A 24253-nucleotide genomic window follows, 5' to 3' on the forward strand; every position below is an offset into this window, starting at 1 on the left:
TTCTCCCCCATTATCCTGTTCTTTGACCTTTTTCCTATTGTTCCCTTGTTTCCCCCCACTCCAGTCACCCTGTCCACTTTTCTTTTCCTGTCTGATTCCTCCCCCATCTCACTGGTATTTACTTTTATTCTTCTTCCTGTTTCCCATGATAATCCCTTTCCTTCTCCCTTTTTCACTTTTTTCCTCCTTATCCTCTTCTCCCTCTCCATTCTTCCTTTCATCATGTTCCATTTCCTCCCTCTCTGTTTCTGTTCCCTCCCCTCCCTCTCTACCCCTGTTCCCTCCCCTCCCTCTCTACCCCTGTTCCCTCCCCTCCCTCTCGTTCCCTCCCCTCCTTCTCTACCCCTGTTCCCTCCCCTCCCTCTTCACCCTATCCCTGTACTCACCTGGGAAGGCTGGCTGACATGGGATCGGCCTGGTAATGGTGCAGGGGTCGCCGGTGGTCCAGGGTGGCGTAGCGAGACGACCCCGCATCAGAGTCGTACCCCTCTGGCTCAGACATGTAGCCTCCGTACCTCGCTGTGAGGGGGGGGGGAGGAAAGGAAAGGGGAGAGAGGAGTAGGAGGAGAGGGGAAAAAGAGAAGAAGGGATATGGGAAAGGAGAGACGGGAGGGGGGAGGAAGAGGGAAGATAGAGATGGGAGGACGGAAAGAGTAGTGAGAGAGAGAAATGAGAGGAGTGGAGAAAAGGATGAGGGATGATTGAAAATAGGGATGGAGTGTTAGGACGAGCAAGGAGTGAAAAGGGGGAAGAGGGAAAATAAGAAATATAGATGAAACGATACGAAAAGGGAGGAGTGAATAAGAGGAAGAGGGAAGATATGGAGTACAGGTGGAAGGAGAGAATAAGAGAAGATTGAAACAGAGGAAGAGGAGAGGTAAGAAATAGGGATGAAAGGATACGAAAAGAGGAACGAAGGGGAGGAGCGAGAAGATGGCATAGAAATAAATATAAAAGAAAAGATTTGGAAGGGAGGTTAGATAATGGATTGGAGAACATAAAGAAAAGGGAGCAGAGCAGAATTGGATGTGGTGGAAAGGAAGAGGGAGACGGTAACAGTTAAAAAAAAAAAAAAAAGTCAGTGAAAAAGGAGAGGTATGAGAAATGAGAGAGAAGTAAATAGTGCGACAGTAGAATTGGAAAAAGGGTGAGAAGTGTTGAGGGGCGAGGGTGAGAAGGGAGAGAGAGGTTAGAAAGAGAAGTCACAGAAGGAAACAGATGGTGCAAATGGCAGGAGATGTGGAAAGAGGACGAGAGGAGTGTTGAGGGATGAGGGGATCAGGAGAGGCGGGTGGGAGAAAAAAAGCAATTACTGCTGATCCTAAACTGGCGATTCAGTATTTCTAACTTAATTTTGAATCATTAATCTACAAAGGAAAGATGATTGATATGTCTAAATGTATAACTTAAGTTATGTATCTCTTATTTATAGCATATGCAGGATATTTGCTACTTTTACTTAGTCGAATCAGGCCCTAATTTCTGGAACCACCAAGACCACAGTTATGGCACCCCTTAACCACTTCACTCAGATGACGGTTTTTCATTATTATCATTATTATTATTATTATTATTATTGCTACCTCCAGACGATTTTAATCAGCCTAGGAGAGACATTCCGAATTGGAGGGGTGAAATACAGGCGTAGTAATAAATCCCTTCAGTAGCTACTAGAGGTCTTTCCTAAGCTGCAAAATAATCGTCCGTTCCTCAGCCAAAATCAACTGAACATCTACAGTATCTGAGTGGAGGGGTTAATTTTTCACAGTATTATGCAAATCACGTAAATCAAGTAAAAATGTCAGTAGTTTGTTTTCCTGTGATCAGACAGGGGTCGGTGGAGGCTCAGGCATGCTGGTAGGTTGGGAATGAGGGGAAATAACTTCTTGAGGACGTAAAAAAATCCCAAATATTTCCACATTTTGTCGTATTGTCTTTCCTTTAGGGGTGGATCATGCTGAGGTATTGGGTGTGGGTTCTGTCTTTTCAATATTAAGAAAGACAAAATGGAGTTAGTTAATATACTGGCCTTCCCAAAAACATAAGAATACACTGTTACTAATTCATTTTAGTTGTGTAAGATAAAAGTAAAATTGTACTTAAATCTAGACATTCCGTAGCATCATACACCATTTTCCCTTGGCCCCGATCAGTGTGCCAGGATATTATGCTTTTGTTATCCTTATAAAATTATTAAAAATGCATAAAAACCACGGTCCCATTCCGCCGGGTGTTTCCAGATGTAACTCACGCATAAACTGTTGACCACAAAACAGTGATAGGTAATAAATGTGTTTCAGCCGTGAGTGACATCTGCAATCATCCCACGGTTAAATCTGTTTTCATAAAGTGCAAATTTGGTATATGAAGCGGACAAATGCATTCACCCTGCGTAAAATCTTGTAAATAATTAGTGGAACTCCCTGTAAGTAAAATGGTTATATTAGCTCTAATCTAGAAAAAATAGCTGTAAATGATTGTAAAAGCGCTGAGTGAACCATAAGCTATAAGACAGCTAAGCTAAGATCCGCAGCAGCATATTTACCGGCTGAGTTAGACGTAGGGTTATATTTTAAGTGGGTTTGGGGATTTTGTACCTTAACACCTATTTCTTGGCGATTTATTTTGGACATTACTTCTCATTAGCCTCTTGTATGTAATTGATGCAAACTTGGTCGATACTAAAGCGTTATAAATAGCAGAAAATCGAATGCTAAGTGTAATACGCAAAATAAATCGCTAAGGAAGAGGTGTTACAAAGTCTCCCATGCCACCTAGAAATACAGCCCCGAGCGTGGACGTGCAAGAGAGACAAAAGGCCTAAAGTAACTTAGCAGAAGCAACGTGAATTTCTCCAGCCTCGGAATAATACCTTTGTTTTGTCTGAATCTAGCCCCTGGGGTCTCTGGGGTAGGAACGGGGTGGGAGAGAGAAAAGAGTTAGCCAGATTGGGTCAGATCTGATGAGCGATATTATGAGGGTGGGAGGAAGAAATTCAATTCCTTTGTAACAATGAGCTGATCACAATGCAAAAATTGATTGGAAACTGAAATGAAATAGAAAAACTGAGACATACCACAATACTAACAAAGTATTTTTTACAATGAAAGTAACTGACAATAGCGTATACAGTATACAAAAGTAGTTTTAAAAATGTCAAAATGACACTTTCGTACTTTTTGAACAGTGCCTAGAAAAATGAATAGGACAGTGGGTTAGACAGAAATCAAAAGTATAAGAAAATGAAATATATACATATATGAGACAGTAAGACAATGTACTAACACTATAGACAGGAAAGCCAAGACTGAATACATAGAACAGAACTGTATATCAGGAAAACCGTACTGATCAAGCAAAAGAATCACTAAGAGGAACCACAAATACCCAACAGTGGATTTTATTTAGCCTTCCCCAGAACTGACAAGCAAATTAAAGCCACTACGATAATAGAATCATTTATTTCAACATTAAACTCTGAACCTGTATTCCTGTACCTTTGGGCATTTTGTATTTGACGATGATGTGTTCGTCTGAAATCACAACAGAGAGGAGACTTAGCAATAAAGGTTCCTTGTAGGGGGGAGAGAGAGACAGGAGCTGTATTCTATGTGGCGTAGGAGGCTTCGTAGCACTTCTTCCATAGCGATTTATTTTGCGTATTACACCCTAAGTGTCTCTTGTATGTTATTTATATCGTATCGACATTATTTTGCATCAGTAACATACAAGAGGATATTGAGGTGTAATGTGCAGAGTAAATCGCTAAGGAAGATGTGTTACACCTCCGAAGCCACTTAAAATGCGACCCATAAAAGGAGAGGGAGTAAGAGGAGTACAGGAGTCACAAATCAAGACTATACAGTTGAATCTAGGCACTAACTCTGCTAATTTGGTTCTAGCACACCTTAATAATACATCACTCTAGAAAACCTAACTCTGCTACTTGGGTTGAATATTGTAAACACAGCAAATGTTAGGACATGAAACTGCACACTTAATGGAACTTGATAAGAGTGTATATGCAACAGTGCCCTTGAATTGATAAGTGTATTGCAAGGCAAAAATCTGTACAGTATGCAAGTAAGCTACGCAGAGTGCCATATGTTACACTCCAATTAGTTTGTACCTCGCCAGAAATTAAACCAGTATATTTAAGGTGATAGTTAAATGTTGAAACCAGTGGTCTCTATTCCAAATTACGCTGCTTTAATAATTGGTGAGGTGCTGTAGTATATAACAGTTTGGTCTATGTAGCATAATTCAAATAACAATGTATCTCTGTGTAACAGATGGATACAGAAAAATATATTGTACTTATGAGTATAGTACATAATACCATGCACAAGCACACACAGTCACACACTGACATGACAGTAGTATGAGCCAGATCTACTGTCCTGTGTGACTACCTAGTCCCAAACCTCCAGCTTACCCAGGCAGCACAACTCATTCACATGCTTCTCTTGCAAGCAGCATTCTGCACTCACGCACACTTTTTAAGCTTGCCATCTTCCTTATAATATAGCAGTCCAATTTGCCTATATGGTGTGAATGTCAGATGTTATGTTTACTTAAAATATATATATGTACTCAACAAAGTAACAATATTGTATAATGCAGTAATATTACAGTGTGGGCAAGTTCTTTGGCTATTGAATATCCATTATAAAAATCTCATTTGCCCTCACTGGGGTGACTTGCCCGTACATAGCTTAACACTGCCATTGTGACATACAGCACAGGTCACACCATTCACAGGCATTATCTTAACATTCGGGCAGGCAACACAACTCTGCTCCAGCCACTCACCATCTCTGATTTTGTGCAGTGAGTCGAACATTCTTCTGTACCACTCCCCTTGGTGCTCAGATTTCACCCCCTACCGAGAGAACGCACTGATTAATTGGTGAACATGTGCATAAAGGAGTAACTGATACAATCCATAAAAGAGCATACAAGAACATTAATGATGGATATTGTGTAAAAAAGGTGATTCCAGCTGTGCACCAATAGAACACATCTTTTCATGTATCCACCGGATAAGATTTGGTATATACTATGTTGCAGATACAGCCGACCTACTGACCAGTGGCATCATTCTAGTTCTTCCCTGCATTACAGTAACAGTTCCACTGCCACTCTGCTATTTACTTTATTAGTGTCTTACTGAACAGTTATTTATTATTGATTTACGGATTAATGTTTTATAGTATATAAATATGCACACAGTACTGACGTACCCTGCTGTAATGTATCTGGCGAACTAGGGTACGTGTACAGTATAGAGAACCTGGGTTCGTAGATATCGAATACCGGATTTAACGAAGTTTCAGATTTCGCGATCCACTCTTCCCTCAGTTGGTTTATTATGTAAAGGGTTTATTGTACTACAGTACCATTAAAAAAAAAAAGGCTTGCACATGATGCAGCGTAATTAACCTGTTTATACACGTGGAGGCTACTGTATATGAGATATATGGTTATCAGAATATGTGCAGTGCTGTGACTTTCTCAGTTAAAATATTCAAGATATATAACAAGCATTTTCCTGGCGCTTACTGAGGGTATAAGGCAATAATAATCTTTGTATAAGGAGAGCAGGAAACAGAAGTAAGGAGTTACAAGAATGCTCTGCTTATGTTGGAAAGGAATGCTAAAAACAGTCATAGCAGGAAGGTTGCTCATCTATAAGATATGGCACAAGCAGGAATCAAAGCTTATTGTTTGACACAGAAATGCCTGAGTGACATTTTGACAACAAAAAAATAGTAAAGACACAGCTAATGTTTCTGCAGAGAAAACTTCTTCCAGAAAAACAGGAAATCAGTTGGTAGAAAATCCTAAAGAATAATATGGCATAGATAAATTCGACGTCACACAAAGGTACGATGGTTCAATAAGAGGCTTTACTAAGGTCACTGTGTGATCAAACTGTGAAGCATTACTCTTAATTAAATAATATGAGAGATAGGGAAAGACAAAGTGTATTCAGCAGGATGTTCAAAATCATTTGCCTAAGCGACCAAGCGCTCAAGCGAGTAATGTTGGTGAGAGCAGTATTTTCTGGAGCGATGAGTAAGATCTTTGTACTGATCCAGTTGGGTAGGAAGGATAAGTTTCAAGGAGCCATTACAGGGCAGTCATGATTCTCACAGAATAAATTTTTTTTTTTTGCAAGTGAAATATAAAGAGATGTAAATTAAACAGATTTGACCAACACTTGCGACTGGACAGTACCATGAAGATAGTGACCTGCAGATAAACAAGTTTTGAGGCACTTAGTACTAAATACTTTCTACTTAAGGCATATATGACAGAATTATAGATCCCCTTAGTACCATAACTTCACAACGGGAATCTTAGAATGACCACTGGGAGGGATTAATACGAGGAATGGCCAGAAGTACAGGGCAGAATCTTTAATGAAACACTATACAGGATGAAAAACATTTCACAAATAGAAAAGTTGGTGATAAGAGAGTGCTTGGAGATATTTTTCTGTTTAAAATAAAGATGGCCAACTACAAGCACAGCTATAGATCATCTGAAAAAACAGTGTAGAAAGTGATACAGATGCAAGGGAAGAAGGACTGTCTAAAAAATATCACAAGGCTTCACCAGTCCTTGCAGTAAGGGTAACACAAACACAAATATCCATGAAAAGCGGCAGCACAGTATGGCAGCAGATTACTTGGGGTGAATGTAGATCTTACCTTGAATCCTTTGAGTTTCATCAGTTTGAATATTTTCAGTTTATCCTAGACATGGCAGCATGAAAGACAGGACAGAACGTAAAAATAATGAAGCGTGACAAAGACAAATTGGGCTGGACACTCGGCAAAACTCACACACTTAACCCTCTCACTGCTACGGCTTGTGATTGTTGTTGTTGTCCATGGTTCATCTAAATGTGAACAGGGTGGACTGTAGGCTGAAGCTTCCAATTTCCTGCAGTCCACCATACATTTTTGGGGGGAGAGGGAGGAAGCTGAGGGACGATTGTATAACCAGGCAGCGGTGCCACCACGTGAAGGCGTCCCTCTCCAATCCATTGGTATTATGAATCAGGTATTATTATTAAGGCCATTATTTATCATTTTGTTCAGTAGTGAAAAGGTTAAGTACAAAAGTTATGCTCTTTACAGAGAACACTTTTTTAAAACATCTACAAATAATAACCAGGAACACACAGACACACCGGAAACTAATATATACACAGACCAAGTTATTGGCAGTCCTGTTTTGTATACACAAACAGAATTCTAGATCGGGTCTTTGACATATAAGACGTACAGTCTGTATTGACAGAGTAGGCAAGTGCTCGTATCTTAATCACTGGTAGACGTAACACACACACACACACACACACACACACACACACACACACACACACACACACACACACACACACACACACACACACACACACACACACACTAGAGAAACAATTCTGGCACATGTTACCTGAATAATTAAATAAACGCTAATAAATATTGCACTAATTGCGCAGTGATAGCAGCTCTGTATGTGAACGTGTAATGCTAGAATAGTTATCATTTGAAATAAATGAACTGGAGAGAAGTATGTCATCTAATTATCCTGCTAGCAGGAAGCAAAATAGACTAATGGCTCTATTTTATGATATATGAGTACAAAACTAAGTTGACTAATGAAGCTGGTTTTAGAAGCTGTTACTAGACTGCACAGTATGCTTATGGCGAACTGCTTTGAAGTACTGTAAGTTGCTTTAATATGGACAGTAGTTAGGAAGAAACAAAAAAGTCATACGTTTGTCAGAACTGAATAGGACAGTTTTTAAATGTCAAGTTAGACAACTCAGGTGTGATGCGGTAAGGTGAGGTTAAGTGATTACACGTGTAGTCAGTGGGAAGAAAAATATTTGCATACACTAAATCAGAACACAACTGGTTTAAATCACCGAGTTCATAGGAACACAAGTGAGGTTATATGTCGTTAGGTAAGGTGAGGACAGGTGATGGAAAATGAGGAGAGGATGTAAGAATAACTTTAGGCAGAATTAGGTGAGGTCACACTGGATTTGGTGAAGTACACTCGAAATTCAGTAAAATGAAGCGAGTTTTTTTTTTTTTTTTTTTTTTTTTTTTTTTTTTTTACGTGTCCGACTCTGGGCAAAGGCTCAGGGCCTATTTCTTGGGGGCACTCACCTATCCCAAGGCCCAGTAGTCCTCCTACACCTCCACATGTCACCACTTCGGCGCTAACACCCACCGTCCATATTGAATACATGCTAGGGCTGTCTCATACAGGACTGGTGTATTGGTATTAGCGGGGGTATTTTTACGACATGTCGGCGGGTCATCTGGTAGATCAGGAAAGTGAAGGTTATGTGGTTACTGCGCCGCCTCCTTATAAGCCATATATGTGTGTGTGTGTGTGTGTGTGTGTGTGTGTATATATATATATATATATATATATATATATATATATATATATATATATATATATATATATATATATATATATATATATATATATATATATATATATATATATATATATATATATATATATATATATATATATATATATCTATATATATATATATATATATATATATATATATATATATATATATATATATATATGGAGCCTCTGTGGTACAGTGGTAGAGTGTGCGTTTCGTACACGGGTGGACCAGGGTTCGCGCCCCGCCAGGGTAATAAACTTTGGGAGTGTTCACCCGGCCACGTACTGCATTGGCGGACACAAGGGGTGCTGTGGTTGAACCAGTGTCGCTTACTGTAAAGTATGCTTGCACCCAGTCGGCTTGCGCGGGCCGATTACACTTGGTTCACAGACTACACACACATCCAAAGCCACTCCAACACTACAATTACACTTACAAGCACTTCTCACCTTACATACAATCTCTACCAGACAGCCTAAGCCACTTGGTAGAGATACATTGGTTGTATCGTCCCGATTTCGGTCGGGATAGGCCGGTCCTGCAGTGGATACTCAAACGGCTGATGATGATGATATATATATATATATATATACACTCTTACAAGATTAAATAAAAAATGCATAAACCCATTCACCCTGGGGATATCTTTATCGTTTTATTCTTTCTCGTGAAAGTTTTATTCAGCTTAGGATAAATTTCGAACTGGATGGATTTTTATACAGCCCTAATAAACCCTTGAATATGAGAGGCCTTTCCAGTGTTGAAGGAAATCGTTAGACAGCAGCAGGAACAAAGTGAAAGGACGTTACCTGGAGTCAAAGGATTAAAGTTTCATTGATACCTGCTGATAAAGTCGATATACTAGATTCTGCTAAGTTTACAATACCGGTATATGGAAGGAGTTGTGATATTTTGGAACACCGTTTTGACTTATAAAGAGGCTTGTCTGTAGCTGAGGTAAAGTGAGGTCAGTTGGTGGGGTGTGGTTTAAAGTCGAAGTGACTTCGGAGATTTCGTGTCACCTGTCCCTTAGCGATTGATTGTGTACATTGCACCTCATTACCCTCATTTATGGTCTTGGTGGAAATTATGTCTTTATTACCACGGCATAAGTAGCGTACAGGAGAACATTAAGGTGTGCTGTACAAGATAAATTGCCAGGGAACTGGTGCTAGAAAACCTCCTAACTTCACGAAAATACCGACCAAGATGAGGTTAAATTGGTGAGGTGTGACGTACCGACTTAAGGGTAACCGGGATGCCGTCGCTGGTGGTGGGGCCGACGCCAGTCACCTTCTTGGGTCCCAGCACAGCAAATCTCCGTCCTCCGCTTTCATCCTCCGACTCATATTCCCTCTTGATGATGTACACTGAGGAGAGGGGCGAGTGTGAATTGTCTGGCAGTGGTGGGGGAGACAGGGGTGAGAGAAGTGGTGGAGAAAATGGTTTGGAATGGTGCTGAAAAGGGAGAAATTATACTGCTCGAGAGTGGTTGGAGTTGGTGGCTAGGTGTTGTAGTGCAAAGGGGAAATGTTAGTTGTTTGAGCTTGCTTGGGTAGAAAGGGGAGAGAGAAGTGGTGGAGATGTAGTGAGAATAAAGGAAGAAGAGCCACATAAAATGGTATGGAGTAACCTGTTGAGGGAATGGAGGGCTCTAGAAAGACAAAGATTCAGACAGTAGTGACTGAGGATTAGGGAAGGTGATGAACGGTGGTGAGCAGTGGTGACTTTGATGAAGAATGGTGGTGGAGATGGTGATGGTGTTTGTAACTGAAAATGATTGTGGTAAATAAGGAATAAAGTGATGAGTGTATTGTATTATATACTGGGGACTTCTAAGAAAGGAACAGGTCAGAGGGCAGAAATAATATGACTTAGCTGCAATATAGAAATAACAGCCAACTTGAGAACTTCCCAGCATCCTACATAGCTGTATGAGCAATAAATCTGGTAAAAAAAATGGCTTCGATGGTTATAAAGGTGGATGAAATATTCTATGGGAGTTGTTAGTTACGCCATCCACCCAGTTACTATACTCCATTTCACCGAGTCTGGCACCATCAGTGATGTCCTCAACACCTGTAGCATTGATAAAGGTCCTCAGTACTGGATATGCCTTTTTGTACTGCCTTTTATATTGGTTCTCATGGTAATAAGTAGAGGTTTGCCTAGTGCAAAGGATTTATATCAACGTTACAGGCGTTGAGGACATCAGTGATGGTGACAGACTTGGTGAAGTGGAGTATAGTTACTCATTCATTCTATTTATTTGATTGACCTGGTTACTGTAGCACCTTCCATTTAGCCTGACGGAGGTTCTTAACACTTTTCTGGTCGGTTGATGGCCAATTGGAATCACACTGGAGGGTCGATTTGACTTGTAACCAAGGAGGCTCATTACTGTCACAAGTAAGATCACCGAACATCATGCAATTTGTTGTGGCCCCTTCCTTCAGGGATAAACAAACCGACTATGACTCATTGTTCACACCGGTTAGTGATCACCCATTCTGTTGAGTTATTTGATCGTACCGGTTACTGTAGTTCGTTCACCTTACCTTGGCACAGATTTTTTGTCCATCTGTGGCATATTTCACGCAGCTCAGTGGCAGAAAAAATTCTACGGCTCTTTAGCCTTTCCATAGCACTTCTTTGTGACTAGCACCATATTCTAGTATTAATCTGTTTTTGTACCTCTGTATTAAAGATGGAAAGATGATAATTTGAGGTCTGGTTAAAGTGAATAAAGTATATTTGCTCATTCCACCCGACTAAGCAAATTGACTTATGCTACTTGATGCACCCAGTTATTAGTCACTCGAGTAGTCTGGTTATTTGACTGAGCGGTTCACTAGCTGCTCCTCCCACTCGGTTACTCACACTTGTCATCCGGCTTGTACTTGGGGCCCAGGTCATCCGGCTTCAGGTACTCGGGTCGCTTCCCCGGGATCTGCCCCTCTGCAAGCACAGGTTAGATCAGGTCATGAGGGTTAGGGTCAGGCAGACGGGTAACTATTCTTATGACTGGAGTTTGACAGTGTCGTTCAATGCTCAAGTTAGTTTGTTTAATATTTTTGAAGTTTATGTATTACTGAAACTTTTGACTATACATATTTTTTGTTTTTAGTTGTGACTCATTACAAGCAAATTATTGCATATATACTGTACATTACATACTGCATTCTATATGTATATATCAGTGATTTTAATTGCATTTTGTTTGTGTACATTATGACCTGAGGGGCCACTTTTTTTTTTTAATACAACCTTGATTTAACTTATTATTGCTCTCATTTGTGACAGCTTATTTCGTGGGTAAGTGGTTACTTACAGATAGTGCTCCTGTAGTGCTTTCAAGAGTAGGAAGCAAATATATACAATATCAGCCCACAGTGGACTGCTCAGAAATTGTTAGTCAGTATATGGAATCAAGTTACCAATAAGTCAACCCGAGCCGAGAGGAAGTGAAGGCCTTGGATGGTTTCAGTTACAAGTTATGATTATTAACTTAAAGGTAAAATTAATGAGTAATGATGACGATTTCATTACTTAACCAGTTCTAAATGCAGACTACGCCAATTCTAGAAGTAGTTGATTCATTTGTCCAGTCATAAATATTGATCAGTGATAAGCTTAGCATATTTCTATCATGTTGTGATAAAAAATAATATAAAACATTTTTTCATAACCAAATGAACATACCAATACAGTAGTACATCTGATGGAGCTACAGGATACGCTATGTAAAAAAAATGAACTAATTTTTTTTGGCAGCCATGGAAAAAAGATGGCAAAAAATTCATTATGAAAACCATGAATGATTCTCAGATGACCAATGGTAACAAGTGCAAGACATGTTCACGTCACGGCATCAACTCGCTACTACTCCAATCCTCGAAATCATAAATGTACAGAAAAGATAGAACATAATGCTACGCCCATTTCGTGCAGTATCCCCAAACATAATAACCATCATGACATCAATAAATCATATGTACAAAGGAGTAGATAAGTGTACAGTACAGTGCAGTCGAGGATGATTTGTGTACAGATTGCTGCTACCTTGTCTGAGCTTGAGGGTTTTGTGATTATGTACAGTACTTAAATTACGCTTTGGATATTACTGACATGCTTTGAGAATTTTCATAATCAGATTCACAGGACGTATTTCTTAAGTTCCAGATATTTAGAAAATCATGCAGTATATACAGACATAGACTCCAGACAATGCATCTCTTATTTCTCATGTTTAGTTTTGATCATGACCTTGTTAGTAGAGAGGATGACTTGGTAATAATAGTTTCCCTGAAAATCTGCATGCTTTCTAATACAGGTCACAACAAATCAGTGAAAGACAGATTGCCTTCATATGCATTATTATCCAGTGTTAATGGTGATAGTTTGGATATTATTTTACTGATCCCCCTGCTGTATTAAGTCCACATTCAAGGTGGACTTTTAGGTTTTTAGATAATCTCAAGCACTGTACTCCAGAGGCAGCAACCCTTATGTACAGGATTTTTAAGCTTCAAGCCACACACACACAACCATTTATAAATCAAGCAATAGACTTAAATATATTCCTCTGTGGCAGTATCGATGACAGAGAACCTTGTCTGTGTGTGGCCTGTGGTGAGTGAGAGTCTCTGACAGTGGAGTCTTGAAGCAAAACGTGTTTTCTTAGACTGGTTCAGTTTAATCATGGAATTGTATGTAACTGGGAAGTGTATTATTAGAAATGATAACAATGATATGACTGAAGCAGAATGATAAAATTATAGCAAATCCAAGTACAGTATTATGCAGTGATGTGACGGCATAGTACCTTTGTTACCTTGTTTAAAATGTCTCTCAAGTGTATCGTTCATTTCTGTTAGCACGTAAATTTCCTCAAAGTTATCACAACTAGACTTATTCAGTGTTCTTCAAGTGCATTCTCTTTTAGTAATATTAAAACTGAACCCTTCAAAGTGTAACGTTTCCCTTCAAGCCAGGTATTCAGAGGCTCTGCACAGGTACCCTAGAAGGAGCTTAGTGTTTTGTGGCTGGACTGTGGGGGCAACCTCTCTGTGGCATTATTTACCTGTGGTCGAATGCTGATCATCTGAGGAGGAAAAAAAATCAAGGCATGGTTTAAAGCCTACTCTGATACAGTAAAGGTGGAGCATCTGTAAAGCAAGACGGGTCGGTGCGGCAGGCGTCATGGTACCTCAAGTGCTGCGCCGAAGACAAGTTACAGGACACATAGTTTGATACTGGTGGTAGGGGGGCACGATTTTGAGCAGGTTGAGATACGCAAGGAGAAGACTAACCCGTTCAGTACGAAAGGTTTCTTTTGAGGAAGGGGCAGACGCCATGAGGCGCTTAGTCGCGGTGCTATCTCCGTAACATAGGTATTTGAGCCTGTGGCGGGTTATGCACCCGACTGTTGGTAACAGGAGTAAAATAGAAAAGGCACCAACATACTAAAGGTACTAACTGTGACCGGTTCTGAACTCTTCAGTATGAAAGGCCTCTTCAGAAGTAAATGAAATTATTTGGCAGAACAAGAATGAAATATAAACATCACTTTACTGAAGGGGTTAACTACCAGGCAGTTCTAGTTATCTCATTTATCTTAAGACTGAATATAATTACAGACTTGGAGAACACTGCACTTGTGAATTCTCAGTGGATTACATGCACAGTATAGTAACAATTTGTCTCTCTCAACCACTCAAAATCGTTATTCTATTAACATAATCAAACTGGGCTCATTACTGTAAACATGATGCACAGGTCAAGGAGGTAGCCATTCACCGTCAAATTATAATTCATTACTCTTCATTCCAATACCTTAAAGTTACTTCATTGTCAGATATCAGAAGCAGAAACAATATACTCTAACAATACTGTTAATGCTAGATACTTTTGGGGCTAAAGGACTTTATATTTTTTAATATATATATATAGGCATATTTTTGAGAAGGCATGATTTTGCTACAATGCCCCAATTTCATCATGCTAATGTGAAGCTGCTAGTTCTATGAGACAATACCCCGTATTCAGGGTGGCACTGGAGATTTGGTAACTCCCTTTTTTTTAGCGATTTATTGTGAATATTAGTCCTTGACAATCTCATATATATATATATATATATATATATATATATATATATATATATATATATATATATATATATATATATATATATATATGAAGGTGCAATATTCAAAATAAATCGACGAAGAAGAGGTGCTACGAAGTCTGCATATGCCATCTAGAATGCAGGCCACAGACAGAGTTATGTACAGTACTGGGGTCAGACATACCACTAACACATTGGATTGTATTCTAAGTGGTTTAGGAGAGTACGTAACTCATCTTCCTGAGTGCTTTATTCGCACAGTACACCTCAGTATCTTGTATGTTATTGATATAGACTGTCGATAATACAAAGATATTAATAGCATATAAGAGAATGTTAAGGTGTAATGTGCTAAATAAATCGCTAAGGAAGAGGTGCTACGAATCCTTCTGTGTCACCCAGTATACGACCCGCTACCCTGCGCTACCAAACTGGCTTACCTGGGATAGGATCGTTAATAATAGTGTGATAAGTAACTGGAAATAAAGACTAACAGAGGAATACTAAGGTAAAACAAGTAGCCGAATATCTACTGTAAATGTAACGAAATAAGGTCATACACAAGAGTTATTTATCAAGATGGAACTGAGAATAAATGTAATACTTGAGGCTCTAGCTAATAGTAATAGTGTAAGTAAATTTTGCTATCGTAACTACGGTACTTTACTGTGCTATCCATCACACTACCGGTGCAGAAAGAAGTGGAAATTGCCAGTGTAGAAATATAGTCCTTTCTTTCAGTTTTCTTCCCCTCCTTCCTTTCACTCCTCCTTTCCCCAAACTTCTTTTCCCAACACTTCACCCTTCAGCTGTCTTCCCCACATCTTCCCCACTCATTTCTTTCCAATTTCCCCTCTTGCCCAACAGTCAACTGAAGGAATAAGTTGAAATGGAGTATTATCGGAGGAGTGAGTGGGGCTGGTTAGGGACGATTAAGGCTGGTCCGAGTGGAATGAGATTTAGCTTAATTGAAATATTGATTAGGGGTATTGCTGTAGTACCGAATGAATGACTGACATACTTTGACTTCTGAGCTGAATTAATAACTGCAAGTGTCGTAGCTGTAACATGTCATTAGTGCATGGTTCAACAGTGCGAGATGTGTTGTTGTACTGATCATCGCCGTCAGTATAATTTCATAAGTCTTCTAGGCCTTGATATAAAGAGATATTTGAACAATAAGGGATCAGTTTTGGATCACTAGTATGATGCAGTGAGTATAGTTCAAGAATCCTGTCTGTGGCAGGTTGAGCTAAAATCTGCCACGGGGTCACAAATATCTGTCTGTTTGTGGGAGATGGAACCAAAGTCTACCTGCAAAACGCTCTTATCTCATCTGTGACTGGTTGAATCAGAGTCTGTCACATCATGTGTACAACTCTTTGTCTCTTATTTGTGGCAGATGGAACCAAAGCCTGCCTAAAATAAGCTTCTATCTCTCATTTGTGACAATGAATATGAGTCTCAGATCACTTATACTTTGCCTTATACTTGTGGCAAATTGAACCAAAGTCTGCCGGGTCATTCATTTATTTAGGAGAATCAATAAAGACGCTTTTTTCGAGAGGGATATTGTGACCCTTAAAGCATAAGTACCCACAAGTTGTGAGACTCAAAGTTCAGCTGAGATTCAGATCATGTCCTGGTTAACGTTGATAGTGTTATATTTGGAGTGATGAGGGAATTGGTTTATAAAGAAGGAATGTCGCATTGCCATTATTTGTTGGACTAAAAGTATTAATGCAACTAATATAGAGTTTCATATTAAAACACTGTAGTCAAGGTACTATGTTGACCTGTTGATTGTAGTAACTTGGGTCGAAAGCCATTAGAAGTAAAATAAAATAATAATGCAATATTCTCTTCCTGCTTCACCTTTACGATACAAACTCAGAATAATAATAAATAAATAGACCTAAACTCCAGTCAGACTGGCACTTAAACCTACCACGCAAAACTTATAATAGACATAATTTTTTCTAGCATTCACAGAAAGTAACAATAGAAATACCAGGAATAATGATAATGAGAATAAAAATAAGGAGTAATAATAATAAGTGCACAAAAATAACAATAGAGTAACAAGTAGAAAAAATAAAATCCTCCATCCATAACCTACCTCAAGTGACAAAAACAGTACCAACTCAACCCCACACCCCCATATAACCTTCCCTCCTACTTGAACCCTCCCTCCTCCTTTCCCCTGTGGCACTAACCTCGCTTCTTCTGCAGGAGGGTGACTGTGGGGTTCTGCACCCTGGGGAGGCCGGAGGTAGGGGAGCGGGCCGTCACCTTGTCCACGTTGGTGTCCCTCCAGGCGTAGCTCTCTTCCGCCTTCGGGGTTGCTATGTTCTCCTGCCGAAGGGGTGAAAGTGAGTGTGGGTTTGTTTTTATTTTCATGTATTTAGTGTTTGGTGTTACAACAGAAGATGCCGAAGAGGTGGAGGTGTGAGACGATAACAGAGGCTGCTGAAGTAGTGGAGGTTTGTATGGTTATATATTTACTTGTGATTATTTGTTTATTTCCTTATTTTTTCGTGCTGGAATGAAAACAGAAGCTAGATTTAATAACTGTATCGGGAATTTATATATTTGTGTTACTTTACTACACAGCATGTTCATCTAACCCAGTCATCACAATTTTCTGTATGTCTGAATCTTGGAAGGCAGGGTTGGAGACTGGAAATTAGACAGGATGGGTGGATGGGAAGGGAAGATAAAGTGGGCGGTTTTAGAGGGAAGTATTAAATGGGCATTGAATTGTGTGGGAGGGAAGGTTTGGGGAATGGGGGTGAATAGATGTGAGGGTTTGCGTGGGAGTTAATCTTGATTGGGTGAGAGAAAGCAGGAAGGTAGGGTTTAAGCTGAGTGGATGAGAAGGAATAAAACGTACTGAGGGTGACTCAGGAATGAGTGGGGTAAGAGGGTAGGTATGTCGGAGAGTTGTAGGAGAGGTAAGTGAGAGACGATGTATTGGAGTGTGAGTAGGGTGTGGCACGGAATACTTGAACAGGGGAGAAGCCTGATGATGAAATACTTAGAATATAGTGAAGAATAACTTGTCAGACTGGAGGTTGGTGGTGAGAGATTAGGATTTTAAGACGGGGTCATTTGGTATATGAATCATGAATATTGTGACCTAGTAAATTAAAAGGTGAAGTAAGTCCTTGGGCTCACTCAGAAAGATATAAAGAGTGTGGTAATAAATCAACTGTGATAAAATTCTACCTTTCTTTTTATGATACACATGACGCTTTTCTGATCTTATCCTTGTAAAGAGTATAGGGAGATATAAATTATACACTGTACCTATCAGATAAAAGATACAGAAAGAGTGGGAAGCTGCTTCCAGTGCTAAGTAATATTGCTATAAGATTTGTCTTATTCTCGAGAAATACTTTTTAGTTTGTGGAGAGAGAGAGAGAGAGAGAGAGAGAGAGAGAGAGAGAGAGAGAGTGACAGGCATACAAATAGGCAGTGAGAAAGAGACAAATTATGTGAGAAGCGAAGGAATGAAGTGGACGCAGGTAGGAGAGAGAGAGAGAGAGAGAGAGAGAGAGAGAGAGAGAGAGAAATTAAGACAGACTGAGACATGACCCCCCCCCACACACACACACAGAGTGAGGGAGAGAGAGAGAGATGGACGCCACGTGCACATCAGACGAACACATAGAAGAGATCATCATCATCATCATCATCATATTTTTTCTATCTAAGCATGATTTGAGGCAGGATCCGGATAAGTACAGAGAAAGCACGAAGGAGAGACACAGAACACAACGCTCCGTGAATTGGACCAGACACTCGTTCACACACCTTGTATGTCCCCGGAATATTGTCCCGCTACATAGACCCAACCATCGACACCTTTTTTTTTCTTTTTTGGATGCGATTCAAGTACACCTATTCAGAGAGTTAATCAATCAAGTGTCAGGTTAAATAGAGGGTGCCAAGTCCTTCTCATATGCTTCTTCGTTCCTAAATCCTCCAACCAATTCGATTCTGAGTCAGTTTCTCATCAACTTATTTTCTTACTCGTTTATTATATCCATACACCATCCTCTTGATCTGCCACTCTCTCTTCCCACCTTCACGCTCACTCACATGTACCACTTTTCAGCACGGTGTAACATCTGTCCTCTCCATAGCGTATGTTTATACCACCTAAGCATACACTTCCACCGTATTATCAACAGACGTCCTTACTCCACGTCTTTGGGCAGTCACATTTTTTTTTTTATCCTCTTCATACTATGCACTCTACATGCACTCCTCACAAATCCCATTTCCTCTGCCCTTACTCTTGATTTTTCGTTTTCATGCCATAATAAAGTTTCACACTCATATGTTAATGTGAGTAATAACACATAATACAGTCCTTATGCAGCTTTCACACATATTCCTCTGTTTAATATCAAGGTCTTCATAGCACCAGCCACCTTCCTTCCCATTAACACACTATTTCCAGTTTCTTTTGTACATTTGCCTCTTTTTGTTATTATTATTATTATTATTATTTTTTTCATTATTATTATTATTATTATTATTATTGTCATTATCATTATTATTTTTTCACCGAGCATCTTCAACTTCTTCACCAAATCAGAACTCCCATAATTCACCGTCATATTACGCTGAGAGTTACCATCTCTCACCGACCATCATTTTACACAAACCTACATTTACTTTCAAAACACAGCGCTCACAAACCTCCCCAGAACTACATCCTCAGAGCTCCTATTCATTATTAGCAACATCATCAACATTCATTTATGATAATTCACCCTTCACCTGACACAATACAAAGCTGAGAAACTAACAAATGACATATCCCCCCCAAAGCAGACCAGATTACACACACACACACACACACACACAATGACAGATGCTATGACACTTGACAAATCTTGTGGATGGTTGACAGATCTTAGGCAGACAGAAGTGACAGAGCTACGGCAAAACGGAAGCGGATAGATACATGACCCTTGATAGATCGACTGTTAGAATGTTAAGAGAGAGAGAGAGAGAATGGAAAATAACAGATTGACAGACATACAGAGAAGTGGGAAAAATAAGAGAACGCCACACAGACAGGAATTGAGAAGGAACAGGCAAAATGAAACATAGACAATAGGCCAAGAAGAGAGAGAGAGAGAGAGAGAGAGAGAGTAACCACGAGGGCACTAAGACTGCTCTCTCTTTTTCTTACACTGACTCACTAACTAAAAATATAGACTAGTTTCTCTCTCTCTCTCTCTCTCTCTCTCTCTCTCTCTCTCTCTCAAATATCTGCAACTATCCGATTTCCATTATCAGTCTCTATTTCGGTATTATTACCATTCTCAGACGATTTCATTCAGCTTAGGAGAGACTTAGAAAATAGGAGAGTGAGATCCAGCTTAGAGAGAGAGAGAGAGAGAGAGAGAGAGATAGAGTCACAATTGCAGGAGTGAGATATACAGTAGGCCTGTATTCTGGTTGCTCTTGAAAGCTTCCCATCACCTCTTCCTTAGCGATCTATTTTTGGATATTGCTGGTTAATATACTTTTGAACGTTGTTTATGCAGAGTTTGACGATATTAAAAGGATTTATATAACACAGATGAAGACAGAAAGGAGTAGGCTAATAAAATAAATCGCTTAGGAAGAGGTGATAGGGAGCTTCCTTAACCGACGAGTTTAAGGCCCATAGTTTTTCTTAACCCCTTCGCTACTAAACGTCATTCCTCCCTTATTGAATAAACTAAAAAAAATCGTATTGAAGGAGTAAAGACCTTCGAATCCCATATCAACCAACTATAAACAAGTTCTGATCCCTTTAATGTGGTCAACAGGCCCACGGAATTCAAGACCAATTAAAAGAGATCACCTGAAATAGGCCTTGAATCTCAGTTAAAGAGTTTGGATCCTCTTACCAGTCAGTTATAAACAAGATCTAATCCCTCCTAATACATACAGACACCCAGCATTCAGCCACTCACCATCTTCACTGCGATGGCGTGTGTGTGTGTGTGTGTGTGTGTGTGTGTGTGTGTGTGTGTGTGTGTGTGTGTGTGTGTGTGTGTGTGTGTGTGAATAACCACTTGAATCCAGTGATGTATTAGTTTCCTTTATTCATGGTGTCTCCGGACGATTTTATTCACGGTAGGAAAAATTAGTCCCAGAGCTCATTTTAAGGAAGGATGCGTTTAACCCTTCCAGGCCGAATATAACTGTGTGCAGATGGCAAACGTAGCATCGGAGCGAAATCGGTGTAGTTTGTTCACCTTAACTTGGCCCAGATTTTCGTCCATTTGTGGTATGTTTCACGATGCACAGAGGCAGAAAAAGATAATACTGCGGCTCTCTGTCCTTTCCATAGCACATCTCTCTATCATCATCATATTCTAGTATTAATCTCTTGTTACAGTTCGGCATTCAAGATGGAAAGATGGTGATTTTAGGCCTACTTAAAGTCAACAGAGTATAGTTATTGCAATCCCAGGACGATTTTATTCAGCTCAGGAGATCCCCCTCTTAGTGAAGGCTATTTCTAAACCCCCCCAAATCGGAAATTCTCCCTAAAGCTTGTCAAAGTCGTCTAGAGGTAACAAGAATAATATACGGATGTCATCGTACTGAAGAGAATTTCAGGATTTTTTTACCAGTCTGAAAAGATCCTTAAAAATGGTCCTTAAATCTTACTAAAAGAGGCTTGATCTTCTTATCATTCAGCATTAAACAAGTTCTGATCCCATTGTTATCATCACCCAGTAGTAAACAGGTTCCAAAAGTGTTTTAAATAACTAATATGACCCTCACAAGGAGTCCATATAAATCTCACTACAAGGCCTTCGATCCTAGTACCAGTCAGCGATAATAAAAAGCCTAAATTCCCCTATTATCGCCAACCCAAAAGTCACCCACTCCACAGAATTCCCAGCCAGATAGAAGGCACCTCCAGAGCTGGTCCTCAAATCATCAAACATCACTTAAAGAAATAGTCCTTAGATATCACTGAAAGAACCTTGAAAACCTAATTAACCAGTCATAGCATACTGTACTCTGATTCGCTTTTATTGTCAGCACTCGGAAAAAAATAATCTTGAACTTTAAATCAGTCAAAACATCACCTAGAGAGCACAGAATCTCTAATTAACTACCTATAAAATCTGTTCATACCATTAGTAGAAATGCGCCATCGGAATGAAGTGGTTGATATCGTCAGTACATAATAGTCAACTACTTCCTGAAATAGTCTGACTTTCAAGGCTGAAATACAAGTATCTATCACCATTACATGCCCTTAACTATCTCCCCAAATCCCGGCTTGTATAGTATGTGTATGGATTTAGTTTGTATTACCGCCAGGCTTCTGTGACTCGCTTTCAGCTGAATAAAATTTTACGTTAGCTGGAATAAAATGCTAGAGTTGTTCCAGTCATGAGGGGGTTAATATCGTCATCACCTAATAGTCAGCCACTCCCCGAAATAGTCCCACCGTCGACGCTAATGGTCCGCACAAAACAGCTACCCATTGCCACTGAATCCCACTTAACCCCTCCCAAATCCCCGCTTGTATATGTATGGATTTATCTTGTGTACACTGCCCGTGGATCCCTTAAAACGGGGCATCGACCCAAACGACCTTGGATGGCTATTTGAGTTGGTGATTCGATCGTGTGGGTATTTGTGGGTTACGTACTGGGGATTGTAGGGCTGAGGTTGACGTAGAGGTGAGATGGTTCTGTGGGGAAGGTGAGGTAAAGGGAAAAAGAGGAGAAAGTAGAGGAGGAACTGGGAGAGGTGAGATAAGAAGAAGAAGAAGAAGAAGAAGAGGAGGAGGAGGAGGAGAAGTTGAAAAGGAAAGAAGAGGAAGAGAAGGAGGTGGAGAAAGTAGAAGAGGTAATAAAAGGAGGAAGAGGAGGAATTTGGAGAGGCGAAGTGAGCTGTGGGGAGTGAGTGAGATGACTAGGTGCGAGAGGTGGGGTAAGATGAGGAGGTAGTAAGAGAGGTAAGATGAGCAGAAGAGGAGGAGGAGGAGGAGGGAGAAGGGTAAATAAGGAGAGAAAGAGAAAGAAGATAAAAGAGGAAGTCGGAGAGGTGGGGCAAGATGATAAAGTAGAAGAAGAGAAAGTGAGATATATGGAGTGAACTACGGTGAAGTAAGGGAGGAAGAAGAAGGGCGAGGAGGAGGAAGTGGGATAGATGAAATAGGAAGAGAAGCAGGAAGTGGGAGAGGTAAGTATGACATGGTAAGGTTGATGATGAAGTGGTTGGGAAGAAGAGGAAGAGCCAGAAAAGGTAATGGTAGAAAAGATGGACAGGAGAAGGGGAAGGACGAGTTGGAGGAAATGTAAAAAGAGGAGAGACTCGGAAGCGGAAGGAGAACATTAAAAAAATAGAACAGTGAAGAAAGAAATAAAGACAGAAACTGTGGTGCTCAGTAAGAGAACGAGAACAATGACGCTAAGAAAAAAAATATCACCCCATAAAACAGACGGAACACACTGAAGATCAAATTAGAAACGGAAGGAGCCCTGTTTATTTCTCCATCCAAAAACTAAAGACGTAAGAACCGCAGCGAAAAAAGACTGAACAATTAATGAAGCAAAAGATTAGAAGCAGTCTCTCTCTCTCTCTCTCTCTCTCTCTCTCTCTCTCTCTCTCTCTCTCTCTCTCTCTCTCCACATACCGTATATATATCTTTATATAAATATTATATATATCTTTATATACTGTATATTTTATATAAAAATATAACTATATACCGTATATATATATATATATATATATATATATATATATATATATATATATATATATATATATATATCACACACACACAAACATACAGTAAGCACAAACATACGCAATGAAGAAAAAAACAGAAAAAGCAAATTAGAAACGGAAGGAACTTCGCCAAATGCCCAACTCATAAATGGAGCGGGGAAAGAGAACGAGGTAGAGATAAGAGAGAGGGTCTGGTGGAATGCGGGGTGGTATGATGAGCAGGCGAGGTATGGCATCTCAGGGGTCCCTCCAGACACCTGTGTAATGACCACGGCCACGCCACTCCGCTACACACTTTACACACCCTAATCAAAGTCCGCTGTAGGGGATTCGGTGAGATCATGAGGCTTGGCACGTGATATATTAGTAAGGCTACAGACGCTAAAATGTATTGCTATGACCTGAAGTGGAAAATCAGACTGTCTAGAAACCAGTTTATTGACCTGTGAAACATTATCTCCGCTGCTGACTTCACAATTTTGTATTGAGGGTCCGCTGTAGGGGATTCGGGGAGATCCAGAGGCTTGGGACATGGAGTACTGATAAAGCCTGAAGTGTAGCGTACCGTGTGATTTGGCTAATGACCACAGAGACACTAATGACTTTACAGAGGCTAATCGAAGTCCACTGTAAGGGATTTGAGATCTTGAGGCTTGGGAGATGAAATATTAAAACCTAAAATAGTATGTGCAGTTCGCGAAAATTGTTGTATCGAACCAGAAACTGAGGACCATACGATCACATGAGATGATCTTGGAAAAAAAAATGTACCAGAGAGACAAAGCTGATCACACCTATGGGACGGCGAACTTTGCTACAGTCAGAACATATTTACAAGGTGTCAGTACCCCATTCTATGTAACTTGGCTTCAAGAATACACCAGTTTCAATGAATGTCCGTC

General features: G+C 39.9%; 1 protein-coding gene across 1 annotated transcript in view; it reads right to left on the reverse strand.

Annotated features, from left to right (window-relative positions):
- The window catches only part of LOC145393486 (uncharacterized), a 281432-nt gene that overhangs the window by 217639 nt on the left and 39540 nt on the right, over window positions 1–24253 (reverse strand). Inside the window, exons 4-10 of the mRNA XM_080267606.1 lie at window positions 16796–16934; window positions 13536–13556; window positions 11333–11410; window positions 9692–9822; window positions 4813–4882; window positions 3498–3533; window positions 387–519 (exon numbers count right to left, since the gene is read on the reverse strand). Coding sequence (XP_080123732.1) covers window positions 387–519; window positions 3498–3533; window positions 4813–4882; window positions 9692–9822; window positions 11333–11410; window positions 13536–13556; window positions 16796–16934 — 608 coding nt within the window. The remainder of the gene's footprint in view (window positions 1–386; window positions 520–3497; window positions 3534–4812; window positions 4883–9691; window positions 9823–11332; window positions 11411–13535; window positions 13557–16795; window positions 16935–24253) is intronic.

This window comes from Coenobita brevimanus, chromosome 24 (assembly GCF_032717465.1).
Source record: "Coenobita brevimanus isolate Jiangsu-jjx chromosome 24, ASM3271746v2, whole genome shotgun sequence".
In the NCBI taxonomy this organism is placed as follows: domain Eukaryota; kingdom Metazoa; phylum Arthropoda; class Malacostraca; order Decapoda; family Coenobitidae; genus Coenobita; species Coenobita brevimanus.